Consider the following 19832-nt stretch of genomic DNA (forward strand, 5'->3'; position numbering starts at 1 on the left):
GTATGTATGTATATATTTTTTTTTCTTCCTTTTTACCCTTTAGTGATTCAGACTCTAGCTAGGGTCTTGTGCACAGTCACACAAGTCCTCAAATATTCAGCATTGCCTGTAGCAGAAAAAGACTAGCAACAATCTAGACATCCGTTTACATAAGAAACATCCGTGTGTCTCATAAACATTAACTCACGTTAAGATTCAACAACACACCTGCCCAGTGGCATGGTCATTATTCATGATTCCCTTTTTCAGATACGAAACTGAGGCATAGAAATTAAGTCATTTGTCCAAGTTTATGCAGTGAGGAAGGGGGGAGCGTCAGGATTTGAACCCGCACTATCTGGCTCTAGGGGAAAACTAATCGAATTATGGCTCCAGCCCTTCAGTGGAATTCTATGGAGTTGGTTTAGAGAATGGGGGTAGTTCTGTGGATGTGGGTATGGAAAGACTCCTAAGATATTAACTACCAACATCAAGGTATCGAACAGTTCAGAGAGTAAACAATCATTTGCATCCCAGATGGGAGAAGAACACATATATGTGCTATGTTATGCAAAGAGCATTGCTGGAAGGACGCATGCAAAACCAGTAGGGGTACTTTCCCGGGAGGAAAGGGAAGACACAGAAACTTTTCATGGACTTTTTCTGGCATTGTTTTAACTGTTTATCATACACGTGTAATACCTGTTTCATAATATATAAGTTAAATGTAACTTCAAAAAGTTGGAAGGAACTATAAGTTCTTTTAAGATTTTATTTATTTATTTAAGAGAGAGAGAGTGCAGGGGCAGGAGGGAAGGAGAAGCAGGCTCCCCGCTGAGCAGGGAGCCTGACTCCAAGACCCTGAAATCATGACCTGACCAACCCTGAGATCATGACCTGACTGACTGAGCCACCCAGGTGCCCCAAAACTTCTTTTAATAGAACAATGGAAGGGGCGCCTGGGTGGCTCAGTCAGTTAAGTGCCTGCCTTCCGCTCCAGTCATGGTCCGGGGGTCCTGGGATGGAGCCCCACATTGGGCTCCTTGCTCAGCGGGGAGCCTGCTTCTCCCTCCCCTCTGCCTGCCTGCCACTTCCCCTGCTTGTGCTCTGTCTCCCACTATCTCTCTCTGTGTGTCAAATAAATAAATAAATAAATAAATAAAAGCTTTAAAAAATTGTTTAAAAAATAGAGCAATGGAAAATGTCATGTTTTGAATTTTGCAGAACTTACTTACCTTATAATTCAAGGTGAAAGACCAAAAGTGATTAAGTTCTTTATCTTTCACATGGCTTTAAACTGGGGGGAAGGAGATAGCTTATCAGGCTATTTTCTTTTCTTTTCTTTTGAAGATTTTATTTATTCATTTGATAAAGAGAGAGATCACAAGTAGGCAGAGCAGCAAGAAGTGGGGGTGGGGAGCAGGCTCCCTGCTGAGCAGAGAGCTTGATGTGGGGTTCAATCCCAGGACCCTGAGATCATGACCTGAGCCCAAGGCAGAGGCTTAATCCACTGAGCCACCCAGGCGCCCCATCAGGCTATTTTATCAAAACGTGAAAAGCATTAAATTCATGTGCAAATTTTAATGGAAATAATTGCATAATATGGTCGATTTCATTGGAGTGTGTAATGTTTTAAAGAGTGTGACAGGGACGCCTGGATGGCTCAATGAGTTAAGCATCTGCTTTGGCCCAGGTCATGATCTCACGGTCCTGGGATTGAGTCCCACATCGGGCTCCCTGCTCAGCAAAGAGCCTGCTTCCCCCTCTGCCTGCTGCTCTCTCTACTTGTGTTCTCTTGTCTCTCTGTCTCTCTCTGACAAATAAATACAACCTTTTAAAAATAAATAAATAATTAACAATTTTTAAAAAGACTGTGACAATTTTATGGGGGACTCCAGGAAGCTCAGTCAGTTGAGTGTCCAACTCTTGATTTTGGCATGAGATCAAGACCTACATCAGGCTCCACACTCAGCGTTGAGTCCACTTGAAGTTCTCTCTCTCCTTCTACCTGTCCCCGTACTTGCGCTATCGCTAAAATAAATAAAATCTTTTAAAAAATGTGATTTTAAACATTTTCTGACTTTGTACACTAATCTTTGAAATAAAAAAGGAAAAAAAAGCAGGCAACAATTTCAAATAGCTTTGTAAAATCATTTTGGCTCTATGTCCTATACCCGTTCCACTGTCTGCAATTTAAAATCTGATGGCCCGGGACGCCTGGGTGGCTCAGTGGGTTAAAGCCTCTGCCTCCAGTTCAGGTCATGATCCTAGGGTCCTGGGATCGAGCCCCGCATCGGGCTCTCTGCTTGGCGGGGAGTCTGCTTCCTCCTCTCTCTCTGCCTGCCTCTCTGCCTACTTGTGATCTCTGCCTGTCAAATAAATAATGAAAAATAAAATCTTAAAAAAAAAAAGTTCTCATTGAGAGAAAAAAATTAAAAACAAAAATGAAATAAAATAAAATCTGATGGCCCTAAAAATGACCCACTGTTCCTATTAACAACATTTATTGTGAAAAATCTTCATTTCGGGATGCTTGGGTGGCTCAGTCAGTTAAGCCTCTGCCTTCAGCCCAGGTCATGATCCCAGGGTCCTGGGATCGAGTCCTGCATCAGGCTCTCTGCTCAGCAGGGAGCCTGCTTCTCCCTCCGCCTCTGCCTGCCTCTCTGCCTGCTTGTGCTCTCTGACAAATAAATAAAATCTTTAAAAAAATTTAAAAAAATTAAAAATCTTCATTCCTTCCTGTTTTACTTGAATGACTTTGTCTTTTATGTTAAATAAACTCAAGAAATTGGTCCCTACAAATGAGAGTAGCAAAGTGTTTTTCCTGATTTCATACTAAATGGAAGTAATTAAAGGAGCTCCTTTATTCAAAAAGAATTTGTTCTTTTTATGGACAGGCATACATCACTGAAAATGTTAAAATTTTAGGGCAGCTGTGTTCTCAAAATTAGGATTCCTATATAAGATTAGGGAGGATAAAAATATACTTAAGCAAATACTGGAAGCCACTTGCTTATAATTTCTCACTCTACATAGAAAAAGGATATCTCAAGTTAATTCTGTTCATTAAAATAAGAAAATGCTCAATTAAGTGGGCCAGAATAGTTTCAATTAAAGATATAAATTTTTCCAATAGGGCAAAATTTGAGAATCTCTTACTACATAAAGACATTATAATTTTTTTGGTTAGAGAGTAAAACTAAGGTGAACTTGTTTTTTTTATTTATTTACTTTTTTAAAGATTTTATTTAGGGGCACTTGGGTGGCTGTCGGTTAAAGGATCTGCCTTCCGCTCAGGTCATGATCTCAGGGTCTTGGGATCGAGACCCACAACGGGCTCCCTGCTCAGTGGGGAGTCTGCTTCTCTCTCTCCCGCTGCTCCCCCCAACTTGTGTTCTCTCTCTCTCAAATAAATAAAACGAAAAATCTTAAAAAAAAAAAAAAAGATTTTGCTTATTTGTTTGAGACAGAGTGGGAGAGAGAGTATGACCAGGGGTAAGGGCAGAAAGAGAAGCAGGCTCCTGAGAACCCTGGGATCATGACCTGAGCTGAAGGCAGATTGTTAACTGACCAAGCCACCCAGGTGCCCTGTAAGGTGATTTTTTTTTTTTTTTTTAAACAAAGGTGAACTTTTAACTGGAAAAGAGGACAAGATAAAAAAGCCCAAGACACAAGACCTGGAAACTCTCAATGCTTCTTACCAACAGAAATAGTAAATGGGCTTCAAGGTATAGGAGGAAAAAAGAAAAACCAATATCTTTAAAAAGGAAATTAGAATTTCTTAGGGAAATGCTTCCTCAACTCAAACTACATGTATGTTCCACCTAGCTTGGTCCCGACTTTCCCATGTCAAGAAATAGACCATTATTTGATTTGCTCCGGAAGCTTTAAAGCAGGTGCGCTCCTGGGATTTTCTTTTGCTCTCTTCTCCACATCGAAGGCATGACTCAGTCACTCATCTGTTCGCTGAGAGTAAATGAGCAACCCTAACCCTAACCCTAACTCCATCCCTCAGCTGCTCTTGTCTCTTTTTGCCCTTGACAAATTCCCCAAGGTCTCTCTCCCTAGCAGCTTCCCTTCCCCGCCTCACACACTCCTACCCATGTCCCTAAACCAGTGGAACTTCTTTATGTCTCTTCTTAGTGGATCTTAACCCGTATTCCACACAATTGGCCCCGTCTATCTTCTGAAAGCATTCCCTGACCTTTCATTTTTCTGGATCTTCTCCGACCTCCCAGGGTCATTCCTTCTGTGTTTCCCTTCAGGTTCATCCTCCAGCCAGGCCACCAAATACTAGATTTCTCCAAGGCTTGGTCTCACTCCTCCCTCCTTTCTCTTTTTACTTCTTGCTAGACAAATAGTTCCCAAAGTGTGTTCCACACATCCTTTTGGGGGTCCCACAAGGTCCAAACTATTTTTGTAATAATACTAAAATGTGACTTGCTTTTTTCGCTGTGTTGATACGTTGCCTGTGGGCACAAAAGCAATGGCTCATCAGACTGCTGATGGTTCCTATGAATCAAGGCACTGACACCAAACTGTACCAATAGTTACTGTATTCGTCCCTATCACCCACTTACAGAAAAAAGAGCTCCACTTAAGAAGGTGCTTGATGGGGGCGCCTGGGTGGCTCAGTGGGTTAAGCATCTGCCTTTGGCTTAGGTCATGATCCCAGGGTCCTAGGATCAAGCCCCGCATTGGATCTCTGCATCTGCTCAGCAGGGTCTGCTTCTCTGTCTGCCTGACCCCACTCTCTCTCTCTCTCAAATAAATAAACCTTGAGGCACCTGGGTGGCTCAGCTGGTTAAGCAGCTGCCTTCAGCTTGGGTAGTGATTCAAGAGTCCTAGGATGGAGGCCCACGTCCAGCTCACTGCTCAGCAGAGAGCCTGCTTCTCCCTCCCTCTCTGTGTCTCTCCCTGCTTATGCACTCACTCTCTCTCTGTCAGATAAAGTCTTTAAAAATAAATAAATAAATAAAAATGATAATAAATATTTTAAAAAATAAATTCATCTTTTAAAAAAAGATTTTATTTATTTATTTGGCAGAGACAGACACAGCGAGAGAGGGAACACAAACAAGCAGGGGGAGTGGGAGAGGCAGAAGCAGGCTCCCCACTGAGCAAGGAGCCCAATGCAGAGCACCATCCCAGGACCCCGGGATCATGACCTGAGCTGAAGGCAGACGCGTAACGACTGAGCCACCCAAGTGCCCCTAATAAATAAATCTTTTTTTTTTTTTAAAGATTTTATTTACTTATTTGACAGACAGAGATCTCAAGTAGGCAGAAAGGCAGTCAGAGAGAAAGCGGGAAGCAGGCTTTCTGCTGAGCAGAAAGCCCGATGTGGGGCTCGATCCCAGAACCCTGAGATCATGACCTGAGCTGAAGGCAGAGGCTTAACCCACTGAGCCACCCAGGCGCCCCTAATAAATAAATCTTAAAAAAAAAAAAATGTGCTTGATGTTGTATGTTAAGTATACTGAAATTTTTAAAAAAATGCACTTGATGAATTAGTAAAAATATTTTTATTAAACCTTGACTCTTGAACATACCTCTTTCCATACAGGTATGTTATACTAGTACATTCAATAAAAAGACCGTATTTCCTTATTGAATTAATTTGGCAACTCAGTGGAAGAGCAATTGGCCATATAATTATGGGTCTATTTCTGGACTTTCAATTTTGTTCTTCTGATCTCTATGTCTTGCCTCAATAACTATAGTTTTACAGTACATCTTAAAATCAGGTTGTATAAATTCTCCAAATTTGTTCACCTTTCTGAATGCTGTTTTGAGGAAGCCTGGGTGGCTCAGTCAGTTAAGCATCTGCCTTCGGTTCAGGTCATGATCGCAGGACTGAGTCCTGCACTGGGCTCCTTGCTAAGCAGCAGGCTGATTCTTCTTCTTCCTCTGCTGCTCCCACTGCTTGTGCTCTCTCTCCCCCTCTCTCTGACAAATAAATACAATCTTAAAAATAAATAAAATAAAACAAAAGGCTGTTTTGGATATTCTAAATCCTTTGCATTTACACATAAATTTTATTTTTTTTAAAGATTTTATTTATTTATTTGACAGACAGAGATCACAAGTAGGCAGAGAGGCAGGCAGGGGGCGGGGGGAAGCAGGTTCCCCACTGAGCAGAGGACCCGACTCAGGGCTCGATTCCAGGACCCTGGGATTATGACCTGAGCCAAAGGCAGAGGCTTTAACCCACTGAGCCACCCAGGTGCCCCTCCACATAAATTTTAGACTCAGCTTATCAATTTCTACAGAAACACTTGCTGAGATTTTAATTGGGATTGCCTTGAATCTATAGACCAATTTAGGGAGAAATGTCATCTTCCAATCCATGCACACGGTATATTTCTCCATTCATGTAGGTTTTAATTTCTCTCAACAATGTTTTGTAGTTTTTAATGTACATGTACTGTATTATTTTTTAAGACTTATTTATTTTAGAGAGTGGGGGAGAGGGGCAGAGGGAGAGAGAGAATCAAAAAGCAGACTCCCCACTGAGCACGGAGCCCAAGACAAGGCTGTGGTGCGGGAGTCGGGGGTGGTTGGGATGCTGATCCCAGGACCCTGAGATCACGACCTGTGCCCAAATCAAGAAATCAAGAGCCAGACACTTAACCAACTAAGCCACCCAGGCACCCGTATACTGTGTATCTTTAAATTTATTCCTACGTACATTTTTGAATGCTAACATAAATATGATGGTTATCTGAATTTCTTTTTGGATTCTTCATGGCTAATATGTAGAAATATAACTGACTTTGGTATAACGATCTGGAATCCTGTGATCTTGCTAAATTTACTAATTCTAGTAGCCTTTTTGCATGCTTTTAAGGACTTTCTACATACGTAACAGCTGCAAATAAAGGCAGTCTCACTTCTTCCTTTCTGGTACATATATTACTTTTTTTTTTTTTACTTTATTACAATGGCTAGGAATTCCAATATGATACTGGGTAAAAGTCGTCAGACTGGAAGTCCTTGCCATGCTTCTGATCTTAAGCAAAAGCAATTCAGTCTTTCACCATTAAGTACAATGTTAGCTATAGGTTTTTTTGTAGATGTTCTTTAAAAGTTTGAAAAAATCTCTTTCTATTCCTAGTTTGCTAAGAATGTGGCATTTTTGTCAAATGCTTTTTCTGCATCTATTAAGAGGGTCATACAGTTTCCACGTCCATTCTGTACAAATAACAGAAAATGTGAATCAACTGGTTTAAACCGTAATGACTTTATCTCATAAAAAATCCAATGAAGGGGTTGGTTAGCTCCCTTCTGTGGCTGCAAGATGGCTCCAGCAGTGCTGTTTTTGCCTTCAATCTGTTGCAATATGTTGTTATGATTGAAGTATAGAAGGAAAATCTAGACTCACACAGATATGACCAATAGAAGCCAATCCCGGTAATTCCATTCCCCTTATCAGTGGCAGAAGGAAGGTATTTGACCTAATTCTGGCCGCTGATAACGTGAGGATACAGCAGACTGGCTGCATGGTGACCGACCCCAGCTCCTCTTTTGGGGCACAGACTAAGACTACATCCCCCAGTCTCTTACGCTGTGAGGGTAGTGTGGGAACGAGTTTTGGCCAATGGAATGTGGGCAGAAATAAGAGCTGCCACTTTGAGCTTCGTCCTAAAATTTCAAGTGAGATCCTTGGGTCTCTCTCTTCTACTCACCCATGAGGCTAAAAGGACTGGACTCCAATATCATGGAATCATGTAAAAGAAGGATCCTAGATCCTCAAGAGAGCCACCCAACTTGCATGGAACTGTGATGGGAGTGGGAAATACATTTTTATTGTGTTAAGTCACTTGGTCATTGAGATTGTTACAGCATATAGCATTAAATACTATGGCTGATACAGAGAGATATGCTGTGAGGGCTTCTGGGACAGGTATTCAGCTCCTAAAGAGACAGAAGAGGAGAGTGCCTGGGTGGCTCAGTTGGTTAAGTGTCTGCCTTTGGCTCAGGTCATGATCCCCAGGGTCTTGGGATCGAGCCCCATGTGGGGATCCCTGCCCAGCAGGGAGTCTGCTTCTCCCTCTCCCACTGCCACTGCCCCCACTCGTGCTCTCTCGCTCTCTCTCTCACAAAGAAATATTTAAATAAATAAAATAAATATTTAAAAAGAGAGAGAGAGAGGAAGACAAAGTCCTCTTTCTGGCTCTGGACCCTAATGTGTCTAGCCATCTTCCAACCACAAAAGGAAGCTAGCCTGTGTTCTGAATAAGGCAGAGCAAAAATGTGGGTAGAGATGGGATTATTTTTTTTAAGATTTTATTTATTTATTTGACAGACAGAGATCACAAGTAGGCAGAGAGGCAGGCAGGGTCGGGGGAGCAGGCTCCCTGCTGAGCAGAGAGCCTGATGTGGGGCTTGATCCCAGGACCCTGAGATCACTACACTTGAGCCACCCAGGCACCCCAAGATGGGATATTTGATACCACTGGGCTGCTGAATCAACCAGCCCTCTCACCAGATTTTATGTGAGGTAGTAAGTTCATTACAATTTAAGACGGTGGATCCACATTTTCTGTTGTTTGCACTCAAAAACAACTTATGTGATACTTAACAAATCAAAAACTCATCAGTCCCCCCACCGCCCCACCCCGCCGCCTGCTCCTCTTCTGGTGTTTCCTATTTTGGTAAATGGTAACAACATCCAACAACTTATGTAAGCCAGAAACCTGACTCAACCCTGACGCTTCCCTCCATCTTGCTGTTTTCCCCCCGTGTCGAACCCATCACCACCTGCTTTTATATCTTTTTACTTTATCAACACCACACTGATCAGAACCACCACCATCTATCTCCCAAACCACCCCAGTAACCTCCTGGCTGGTCCACCTGCTTCTCCTCTGACTCACCTCCAACAGCAGAGGTTTCCAAAATTTTCGTCTGACCATATCATCCCTCCTCTCTATCCCTCCCTGTTAAAAAAAACACTTAAGGGACTTCATTTTCCCACTGCTTGCAGGATAAAGACGTAACATCTTAAAAAACCCTGGTGGTCTGGCCCCCACCTGCCTCACTGGTCACACCTTGCAATGAACACCCACCACACGGGAGCTTCCATTGGTCCCTCATCCTTGTCTCACTCTCTCTGGCCCAGGATCTTTGTATATGATATTCTTTCCTCCTGGAAATGATCTGTCCTGTTTCTTCTCCTAGTTAACTGCTTCTATCACTTCTCCAATAAGTCTTTCCTGGTCTCCAGTGTGGCCTCATAGCTTCAGCTACCCTCTCTGTAGCATTTGTCACTTGTAATTTTACATAGATTCTATCTGTCTCCTACCAGCTCCTAAGCTATGTAAGACAAGGACTATATTTGCTTACATTGGTGTCCTCAATAGCTAACAGAATGCTCAGCACACAGGAGCTTCAATAAATCTGGTCAAGAATGAAGTGCTGGGGCACCTGGGTTGTTCAGTGGGTTAAGCCACTGCCTTCCGCTCAGGTCATGATCCCAAGGTCCTGGGATTGAGCCCTGCATCAGGCTCTCTGCTCACCAGGGAGCCTGCTTCCTCCTCTCTCTCTCTCTGCCTACTTGTGATCTCTGTCAAATAAATAAATAGAATCTTTAAAAAAAAAAAAAAAAGAATGCAGTGCTATATAAAGAAAGTGTAAATATATGGTACAAGATGCTTGAGTGTCTAGAACACTGACCCCTGATCTTGTCTAAATGATTACAGGAAGTTTCCCTATGGGAATTACTGATTGAATTGTGGGGTTCATTTTTGTTGTTGTTGTTAAGATTTTATGTGACAGAGACAGACTCGATGAGAGAGGGAACACAAGCAGGGGAAGGGGAAGAGGGAGAAGCAGGCTTCCCACTGAGGAGGGAGCCCGATGTGGCACCTGATACCAGGACCCCAGGATCATGACCTGAGCCAAAGACAGATGCTTAATGACTGAGCCATCCAGGTGCCCCCCCCCATTTTTTTTTAGGATTTTATTTTTAAGTAATCTCTATACCCTAGATGGGGTTTGAACTTATAACTCCAAGATCAAGACTCACATGCTCTACTGAGCCAGCCATATACCCCTGAACTGAGTTTTGAAGGATGAATAGGAGTTCACTAGATGAAGTGGGAAAAGAAGTGCAGCAATGGGTATGCACATACATGTGATGCAAAGAGCATGGCATGCTCAAGCCATGAATAAAGGGCAGAACGGACGACACTTACTGAGTGAGGCAGACAGCAGAGTGGGAGACCAGAGGGCCAAGCGGAGCCAGAGGACACAAAGGAGTCGTGGGTTGGATAACGGTATCATTCCATTTCGAAACTGGAGCACTGGCTTTTTCAGCCTTTTACATATTAGTTTCCTAAGTTTTCATTTTCATATCATTTCAAACAATGAGATGTTGTGAGAGTAGTTCAGAGAAGTGCCATGTGTCCTTTCTCAATTACTATTTGTTTACCTTTTGCTCTACTTGCTTCATTCTTCTTTCTCTCTACATTTATATACAAATGGGTTTTGTTTTGTGTTTTTTTTTTTTGAATCATTGGAGAGAAAGCCAGAGACCTCTTGTCCCTATAGTCTCTTCCATAAATAGTGATCGAATTGGGGATGGAAAATTGATGAGTTATCTAGTGCACTTTGCAGATTCGACTTGGTCAGTTGTCTGTTTTGTCCATTACCGCTGTTTCTATCCTGGTCCCACACCCAGTCCTGGATCTCACACTGTCCCATCAACTCATTTTGATACTCATCCAGGGTTGTCTTGGCAGTCAGAGTACTGTCGATAATTATGCTCTATCAGGACTCTATCAGGCAAACCTGGCCCAGGGGTCATGCTGCTTGTAGGATATGGCAAGGATTTTAAACTTTCTTTCTTTCTTTTTTTTTAAAGATTTTATTTATTTATTTGAGAGAGAGAGTGAGAGAGAGCATGAGAGGGGAGAAGGTCAGAGGGAGAAGCAGACTCCCTGTGGAGCTGGGAGCCCGATGCAGGACTTGATACTGGGACTCCAAGATCATGCCCTGAGCTGAAGGCAGTTGCTTAACCAACTGAACCACCCAGGCGCCCGATTTTAAACTTTCTATCTTGTGGGTAATGGGAAACACTGAAGTGACTGAGCATAAAAGTAAGGAAGAAACTTGAGTAAGTCATGTTTCAAAAAGGCTACTTTCACTCCATTGTGAACAGAAAATAACATGTGGGCAATATTTGTATAATAAATAAATGTTGAGTGCATAAAGACATTTGTTAAGGAACAGCTACATCTAGAATTCCTCAGAATACTTTCTGACTCAAATCTTGAAGAGTAACCAGTGCAATACAAAATTGCAATTCTCAACCTGATGTCCATGCATGAATCAAAAAAATCCATAAACATTCTGAACTCCGATGCAGGTACACATGTAGTGGTTTCAAAACATCTACCAGGGTGCCTGGTTGGCTTGGCCTGTAGAGCATGCAACTCTTTTTTCTTTAAGTATTTTATTTATTTGAGAGACAGAGCACTGGCAGGGTGAGGGGCAGAAGGAGAAGCAGGCTCCCCACTGCGCAGGGAGCCCAACATGGGGCTCAATCCCAGAACCCCGGGATCATGACCTAAGCTAAAGGCAGACGCTTAACCGACTGAGCCACCCAGCCGCCCTGAGTATGCGACTTGTGATCTTGGAGTTCTAAGTTCGAGCCCCACATCAGGTGTAGAGATTACTTAAATATAAAATCTTGGGGCACCTGGGTGGCCCAGTCAGTTAAACGTCTGCCTTCGGCTCAGGTCATAATCTCAGGGTCCTGGGATCGAGCCCTGAGTCAGGTTCCCTCCTCAGCGGAGCGTCTGCTTCTCCCTTTGCCTCTCCCTCATGCTTACTCTCTCGCAAATAAATAAAATCTTGAAAAAAAAAAAAAAGAAAATCTTAAAAATAATTATATACATATTTATGTACATGTATACCAATTATTTGATACTCCTCCCTTCAAGAAGTGGAACTTAATTTCCCTCCGTCAGTATGAACTGGACTCAGTGACTTACAACAAATAAAATTCAGCAGAAGTGATGGTGCGTCACTTCTGAAACTAGCTTTCTCTTCTCTCTCGGATGCTGACTCTGGGGGCAGCCAGGTGCTATGTCATGATGACACGCACACTGAGGAACCAAGGCCTCCTGCCAACAGCCATGTGAGCGAGCCACCTTGGAAGAAACCTTCCAGCCCCGGTCAAGACTTCAGTTGACTGCAACTGTGGCCAATATCTTTACTGTGACCTTGTGAGATCCTAAGGAAGAACCACCCAGCTAAGCTGCTCTTCAACTTCTCACCCCAAAAAATGGAGAGAAAATAAATTCTGTTATTTTAAACTACCAATTTTAGGGTAATTTGTTACACAAAAGAAAACGAATGCGGCGCATTTAGTGGAAGAGTCTATGATTCTCAGTAAAATTAATGACCTGAAAAAGGGTAAAAATTACTACTGTAAAATCAGTACTAGATTTTTAAAAATCTTTGGTTTTCATCCTATAGTTTCCATGGGTCTATTTTTTATACAAGTTTGGGATTAGGTTCAACAAATGAGAAGATTCTATTCTCCAAACCATTGGAAGACTCAAAAGAAAAATGCTGTCATGGGGTGCCTGGGTGGCTCAGTGGGTTAAGCCTCTGCCTTCGGCTCCTGTCATGATCTCAGGGTCCTGGAATTGAGACCCACTTCCGGCTCTCTGCTCAGCAGGGAGCCTGTTCCCCCCCCCCACCTCTGTCTGCTTGCCTTTCTGCCCACTTGTAATCTCTCTCTCTGCCAAATAAATAAATAAAATCTTTTAAAAATATATAAAAATGCTGTCATGGGGCGCCTGGGTGGCTTAGCCAGTTAAGCATCCGACTCTTGGTTTCAGGCTCAGGTCAACTCAGCGTTGTGAGATCGAGCCTCACATCAGGCTCCACACTCAGCAGGGAGTCTACAGGAGATTCTCTCTTTCCCCCTTTCCCTTTGTCCCTCCCCCGACTCGAGCACTCTCTCTTGCTCTAAAATAATAAATCTCAAAAAAAAAAAAAAAAAAAGGCACCAAGCTGAGAAAAGCAAACTTTACCCGAACGTATCAAACTAAGATCTAATAGAGTACTTAGTAGAAATTAAGCATGTTTTCATTTTCTGAGAAGAAACATCTACCATTAGATGGAACTATAATTCTGACAATACATCCAGAAATTACTGTTAAAGAAAAAAATCCAAGTTACAGAACATGATGTTCCCATTATAGAAACAATATATTCACATATGTACAGATGGAGATGTCCAGAAAAACTTCTACAAAGACAATAGCATTAATCAGGGATTTTTTCAGCGGTAAACAGCAAAAATTCATCATGGCTACCAAAAAATGAAGTTTATTATAAAATTCTAGAGAAGGTCACAAAATGGGTGAGGGGAGGACAATCAGGTTCTGCAAGTGGACAGGAAATGCAGACAGAGGGCACCAGGGACCCAGTGCAGCCATAGGAAAGCTCTGCAAAGCTTCCCCCGAAAACACCCTTTGGCCACAGGCCTCTCAATGCCACCACGAATATGTCAACTAACCCTTGACATGTGTTGGTTCCACAATGTTCTAAGTCCTCTGGCAGAAGCATCCAAGAAACCAAGAATTTCTTTGGTAACAGACAATCTGTTGGTATCATGGTCTACTCAGAAAACTGAAATCAGAGCAAAAATAAGAGACGATGATAGACGTTCTTCTGAAGGGGACAGAATGTATGGATTAGATGGGTACAAGAAATCCATAATTTATAAAAATAAACTGGCAGAGAAAGGGAGTCTTCTGCCAAAAGTGGATGTTTAAAATACTATAGAGCAATTTTACTATTGTTGCTGAAAAGAAAGAATTTCTGGATATTGTGAAATGAGTTCTGAAACGGCTCATGTCCTATATATTCGTTAAACACAATCAGATATTGGTCCATGCAATTTCAAAAAGGCAGGAAGCCAGTCTACAACAGAAGTAGGTAAGCAGGACTGCTGAAGAGATAAAGGCTCTTCCCTATCTTGACAACTCAAAAGATATTTCTTTGAAAGGCTAAATAAAAGCAAAAGATAAAATTGCAAATAAAGAAATATAATCAAATGACTGATATTTCAAAATCAACTCTATTTTAAAATGAGTTTCCATCTTAAAGAGCCCCCCGCCCAAAATTTTTTTTTAAATGAGAAGTAAAGCAGTGATTTTTATTTTTTTGGGCAAATATGCCATGGTTGGTTGAATACTTAAAAATACCTCCTAAAACAAAGGATCTCACATGAGTTCATACTTCAACACTTAAAATAGTGTATATTCCTACTGGAGTATTCTGATGATTTATAAATAAATACATTTTAAAGTACATTTTCTCCTACAGTCATACAGGAAAAAAAGTTTCTATTATACCATGCCATGCATAATATTCACATGATCTACTAAGCTATTATGTAAACAAAGCCATAAAGTATATTTAACCTTTTCCTATCTTTCCCTGTTGTTTGAACAGCAAAATTAAATGTAGCAATATAAGCCAAACTATCAATGGCTCAGAGTCTAAAATTTCTGGATTTCTGGATGGCATATTTTCTTCTTTTTTTTAAGGGAGGCAAGGGGAGGGGCAAAAGGAGCAGGAGAAAGAGAATCTGTGGGAGCCTCCACGGCCAGCGCAGATGCCGGGGCAAGGCCTGACCCCACAACTCTTGAGATCACGACCTGAGTTGAAATCAAGAATGGGACACTTAACCAAACGAGCCACCCAGGCACCCCTGGATGGCACACTTTCTTTTAATTTTTCTTTTTTTAATAATTTTAAGATTTATTTATTTATTTATTTATTTATTTGACAGAGATCACAAGTAGGCAGAGGCAGGCAGAGAGAGAGAGAGAGAGAGAGGCAGGCTCCCTGCTGAGCAGAGAACCCGATGTGGGGCTGGATCCCAGGAACCTAGGATCATGACCTGAGCACCCTGGATGGCACACTTTCTTTTTCTTTTTTTTTTTTTTTAATAATTTTAAGATTTGATTGATTGATTGATTGATTTGACAGAGATCACAAGTAGGCAGAGGCAGGCAGAGAGAGAGAGAAAAAGAGGGAGGCTCCCTGCTGAGCAGAGAGCCCTATGTGGGGCTGGATCCCAGGACCCTGGGATCATGACCTGAGCCGGAGGCAGAGGCTTTAACCCACTGAGCCACTCAGTGCCCCGGATGGCACACTTTCAATGTAAGAATTCATCTTCACTATTCAATAGGATGATTCTGAATTCAACAACTGCTTTAGAGGTTGCTTAATAAAACAGAAACTCACTAACATTCATTCATTCAACAAATATTTATCAAGAGCCTACTAGCCTGGGCACCTGGGTGGCTCAATCGTTAAGCATCTGCCTTAGGCTCAGGTCATGATCCCAGGGTCCTGGGATCGAGCCCCACACTGGGCTCGCTGCTCAGTGGGAAGCCTGCTTCTCCCTCTCCCACTCCTCCTGCTTGTGTTCCTTCTCTGGCTATGTCTCTGTCATATAAATAAATAAAATCTTTAAAAAAAAAAAAAGAGCCTATTAGCCTGTGCTAAACTGGAAATTTTATTCTCCTTGAAAACAATTATATTCTCTAAAAATCTGAAGTAGGGAGAACTCTGAAACTTTTCTTCATTGGAAGAATCCTTCTCTCAAAACCACAGTGAGATACCACTTCACACCTAGTGAAAATCACTACTATCCAAAAGACAAGAGGTAACATGAAAGGATGTGGAGAAAACTCTTAAGCACTGTTAGTGGGAATGTAAGTTGGTACAGCCACTGGTGAAAACAGTACGAACATTCCTCAAAAATTAAAAATAGAACTACCACATGACCCAGCAATTCTATTTTTGCTTATATACCCAAAGGAAACTAAAACTCTACCTCAAAAATATATCTGTACCCCTCATGTTCGTCACAGCATTTATGACAACCAAGACACAGAAACAACCCAAGTGCCCATCAGTGGATGATGAATAAAGAATACATAATGTCTGTACACACACACACACACACACGTGCGTGCGCGCACACACAATGAAGTACTATTCAGCCACAAAGAGAAGGAAATCCTGCAAATAATTTACGACACTATGTATGGACCCTGAGGACGTTATGCTAATGAAGTCAGTTAGAGAAAATCAAATTGTGTATGATCTCACATATATGGGGAATCAACAGAAGAAACCAAGCTCCTAGATCCAAAGAACACATGGGTGGTTGCCTGAGGTGTGTGTGGGGGCAGGTGGAGGGAGATGACAATATGGGGAAAGGGAGACAAAAGACACGAACTTTCAGTTGTAAGAAGTAATGGCCGTGATAAACACATGGTGCCATCGGCAATATCGTATTGTACGTCTGAAAGTTACTAAGAGACTGAATCTTGAAAAGTTCTCGTCACGAGAAAAAAAACATTGAACTGTGTGAGGTGATGGATTGAACTAGATGAGAAAGGAAAGTCCCCTGGGTACGAGGCCTTTTAACAGGACCACTGAGATCAGCTGTGGGAGGATTTTTAAACCTTCATCGACACCTCTTCTTATCAGGCAAATGCACGGACAATGGCGCTGGTCCAGGGCCACCCAACTCCTCCTGCCTCTCAGAGGATGAAGTCTGCTGAAACTCCCCGATCCCTCGCTCTAGCTGTCACATATTAACACAACGACACTGAGAGTAATGCTGGAGGTTCCTGCTGTAAGTCTTGTTTTAAATATTTCACATATGGTCGAAGCGATACCCATTACCAAGCAAAAAACCCAGGACCAGGGCTATCTGGTTATTTTTAAAAAGACCGTGTAAGACACAAAGCTTTCAGTTAAAAAGTTATTTATTTAAAAATATTTCCTCCTGATTCCGATTCTGTATCCACTTAAACACGGAGTGAGGTTACAAAGCAGTAAGTGATCAGCTCCGTTTGTATAGAGGCTGACAATGACCTCGTGAATTCCCTAGTATATTCTACGGAAAAGTGGAATACAAATTCAGCTCATTCACTTCTGCACAAAAGGGAAACACAACTGGCATACTTCATAACCAAAAAACTTTTATGAAGTTTGTCTTCGTATTTCAGTTTATAGAGACTTGGCTAATACAAAACGATGCCTGCTCGCTTTGGCGGCACCTATAAAATGACACTTGCTTAAAAGAGCGTCCAAGCAATGCTCTGGATTTTCCTTTCCTGCAAAATTCCAGGAAAACATGATCGTCTGGAAGGTTCTTTGCGGCTCATGAAGAACCACCTGAGATTCCTGTTTCTACTCTTCCACTCCTTGGGTTTCCAGTGATTAAAACGTGCTGGAAACATAATTTAGAGAATACTAAAAATGCCACAAAGATCCCAAGGCTTAAAAGAGCTTCTGACCGGCTTTGAAGTTCTTATAAACTTCAAATTAATGGACAGGATATGGGCATTGAGAAATGATTTTTAGAAACACATACACTCCAAGGAAATACGTTAGTACTCCTTAGCACTGAACGCTTGGGGCGAGAACTGGTCTCTCTTTCAGTGGTTCAAGTAGTCAGTCTTTTCTCAACAGTTTCTTGATAAGCGACAAACCTTCTCAAATTCATCTTCACATTGTCGAGAACACACAGCTGGTCTGGACTGTATTTACCTCTCCCTTCTTTTCGTATCTGCCAAAAAAATCATATGTGATTCGGTATGCGTTCTGAATTCCTTCAGATAAGAAAGCACGTGACCTGGGGCGTGTTCTTTTCGGAACGAAGAGCCGCCAGAATTTGGTGAAAGATTTTCGCTTTCCAAGGCAAAAGAATACGGTGTGTGAGCCCGAAGGAGAAATTAAGATTATGCACTTTTAAAAAATGATAGGTACAAGAACGGCTGAATTGCAGACTTTAAAAGAGTAAGTTTTATGGGATGTGAACCAGACTTCACCTCTGGAGAGCGGACCTCAAATTTTAGTGTGCAACAGAATCACCTGGAAGGCTTGTTAAAAAAGCAGGTTGGTGGGCCCACCTGCCGTTTCTGATTTTCAGTAGGTCTGGGGTTGGGCCTGGGCATCTGCATTTGTAACACGTTACCAGTGAGTCTGCTCACGGGACAACTCTGAGAGCCAGCCCTTTAGGGAAATTCTTCGGTAAAGTGCATTGTATCATACTGCAATGCAACTTGAGGTCAAACATATACCCGACAGTCCTCAATGCAACTGTGGCTTCGTTCACAGAAGCACTTCGTATGAAAAACTACAAGCTGCTCTTCTGGCTAACAAAGAAATTTCATTCGGGCTTTAGACCTCTGAGAAAAGAAAAACACTTAATTAAACATCATTAGCATAGCACTGCATAGCCAGTAGGAATCTCAATCAGAACAGCCCTCCCAATGGTTAGGGGTTGTTTTGCTGGTTCATAGTTTACATAACTCCTCTCTGAGCATTGGCTTCTGCAGTCTGAATTCTCAACTACATCTGCTTTCCTTACAGCTGCAGGGAAATAGGGGGTATTTTCTCCTCACCATGCAGACTCCTTTTTCAGATGTTTCAAGGGCCTGCTTGCACCCTTTAAGAACACTGTGGATACCCGCCACGTACTGGTATGGAAATATCTCTAGGACACAGTGTTAAGAGAAAACACAAAGTGCAGGTTTGTGAATATGTTGGGTTACATTCTGGATAACGAAGGGGGAAAATACTAAGGCACATTTTGTCTTTATGTGGAGAAACATCACTCAATTTGGTTACCGATGAGGCAGAAAATAAAGGGAATAAAACCTCTCACTGCTTAAAGAACAGACAAGTATGGGTGAACAGAGGGTCAAAAGACACAAACTTCCAGTTATAAACTAAATAAATCATGGGGATATAATGCTCAGCATGGTGACTCTGATTGTATATTTGGAAATTACTGTAAGAGTAGAGCTTAAAAGTTCTCATCACAAGAAAAAAATTTTCCAACTATGTGTGATGATGTTTGATTTAACTAAATTTATTATAGTAGTTATTTCCCAGTATGTACATGCATCAAATCTCTACACTGTACACCTAAAACTAATACAATGTTATATGTGAACTGTATCTCAATTTTAAAAAATAGCAAAAAAACAAACAAAACAAAACAAAAACCCAAACAAAAAATCCTACAGGCTTGAACAAAGGGTAATTAAGAGTAAACTATTCAATTGTTTCCGCCAGACTTAAGTTACCTCCTGGTGAATCTTAGCTCAATAAATGTCAGTCACTATGATCACATTTTTAAATAGAACATGCCAAAACATGAAAACATTAAAAACAAACCAATTCTGATGTCCTTAAACCAACACTGACTTAGATGTAACTATGACACAGAATGTACATGGTGTATGCTGCTACTTTTCTAAAGAAAAGTATTTCCTATTCCTTAAAAAAAAAAAAAACTTCAGAAAATCTAAATTATAAGACATACAATCATATTCTCCTAAAAAACATCACAGAGTTCTCTCCTTGAGAAATCAATTCTGCATCAGAAGCCTGAAATTGGGGGCGGCTAGGTGGCTCAGTCAGCTAAGCTTCCGACTCTTGGTTTCGGCTCAGGTCATGATCTTAGGGTTGTGAGATCGAGTCCCACGTCTGGCTCCACACTGGCAGAGTCTGCTCGTCCCTCTCCCTCTGCTCATCCCCCTGCTCTCTCTCCCTCTCTCTAAAATAAAAAAATAAAAATAAAAGAAATACATATCGGAAAACAACAGAAGTAAGCTAATTTTTCATCCAAACCTCTATTTTCTTGACAAAGATTTGAAAGCAAATATTTAATCTGAAATCTAAAAGCAAAAAATATGAATATTTTTATTTCTCAAAATGACATTGTTTATAAATGGAAATTTTGTTTGTTTTTTAAGTAAACTCTGTGCCCAAGGTGGGACTTAAACTCATGA

At 41.6% G+C, this 19832-nt stretch overlaps 1 protein-coding gene across 5 annotated transcripts in view; it reads right to left on the bottom strand.

The window, feature by feature from the left end:
• Positions 1–19832, bottom strand: part of HEATR3 (HEAT repeat containing 3) — a 72620-nt gene that overhangs the window by 14904 nt on the left and 37884 nt on the right. Inside the window, exon 15 of one of the 5 annotated variants that reach the window (XM_032854532.1) lies at positions 16786–17599. The exons of 3 other annotated variants lie outside the window; for them this stretch is intronic. In XM_032854532.1, the coding sequence (XP_032710423.1) occupies positions 17477–17599 (123 nt within the window). In that variant the 3' untranslated portion in view covers positions 16786–17476. Of the gene's footprint in view, positions 1–16785; positions 17600–19832 lie in introns of those variants that run through there. One more of the 5 variants, XM_032854533.1, reaches the window with a different exon arrangement.

Source organism: Lontra canadensis, unplaced genomic scaffold, assembly GCF_010015895.1.
Source record: "Lontra canadensis isolate GAN:19392208 unplaced genomic scaffold, GSC_riverotter_1.0 scaffold8, whole genome shotgun sequence".
Classification (NCBI taxonomy): Eukaryota; Metazoa; Chordata; class Mammalia; order Carnivora; family Mustelidae; genus Lontra; species Lontra canadensis.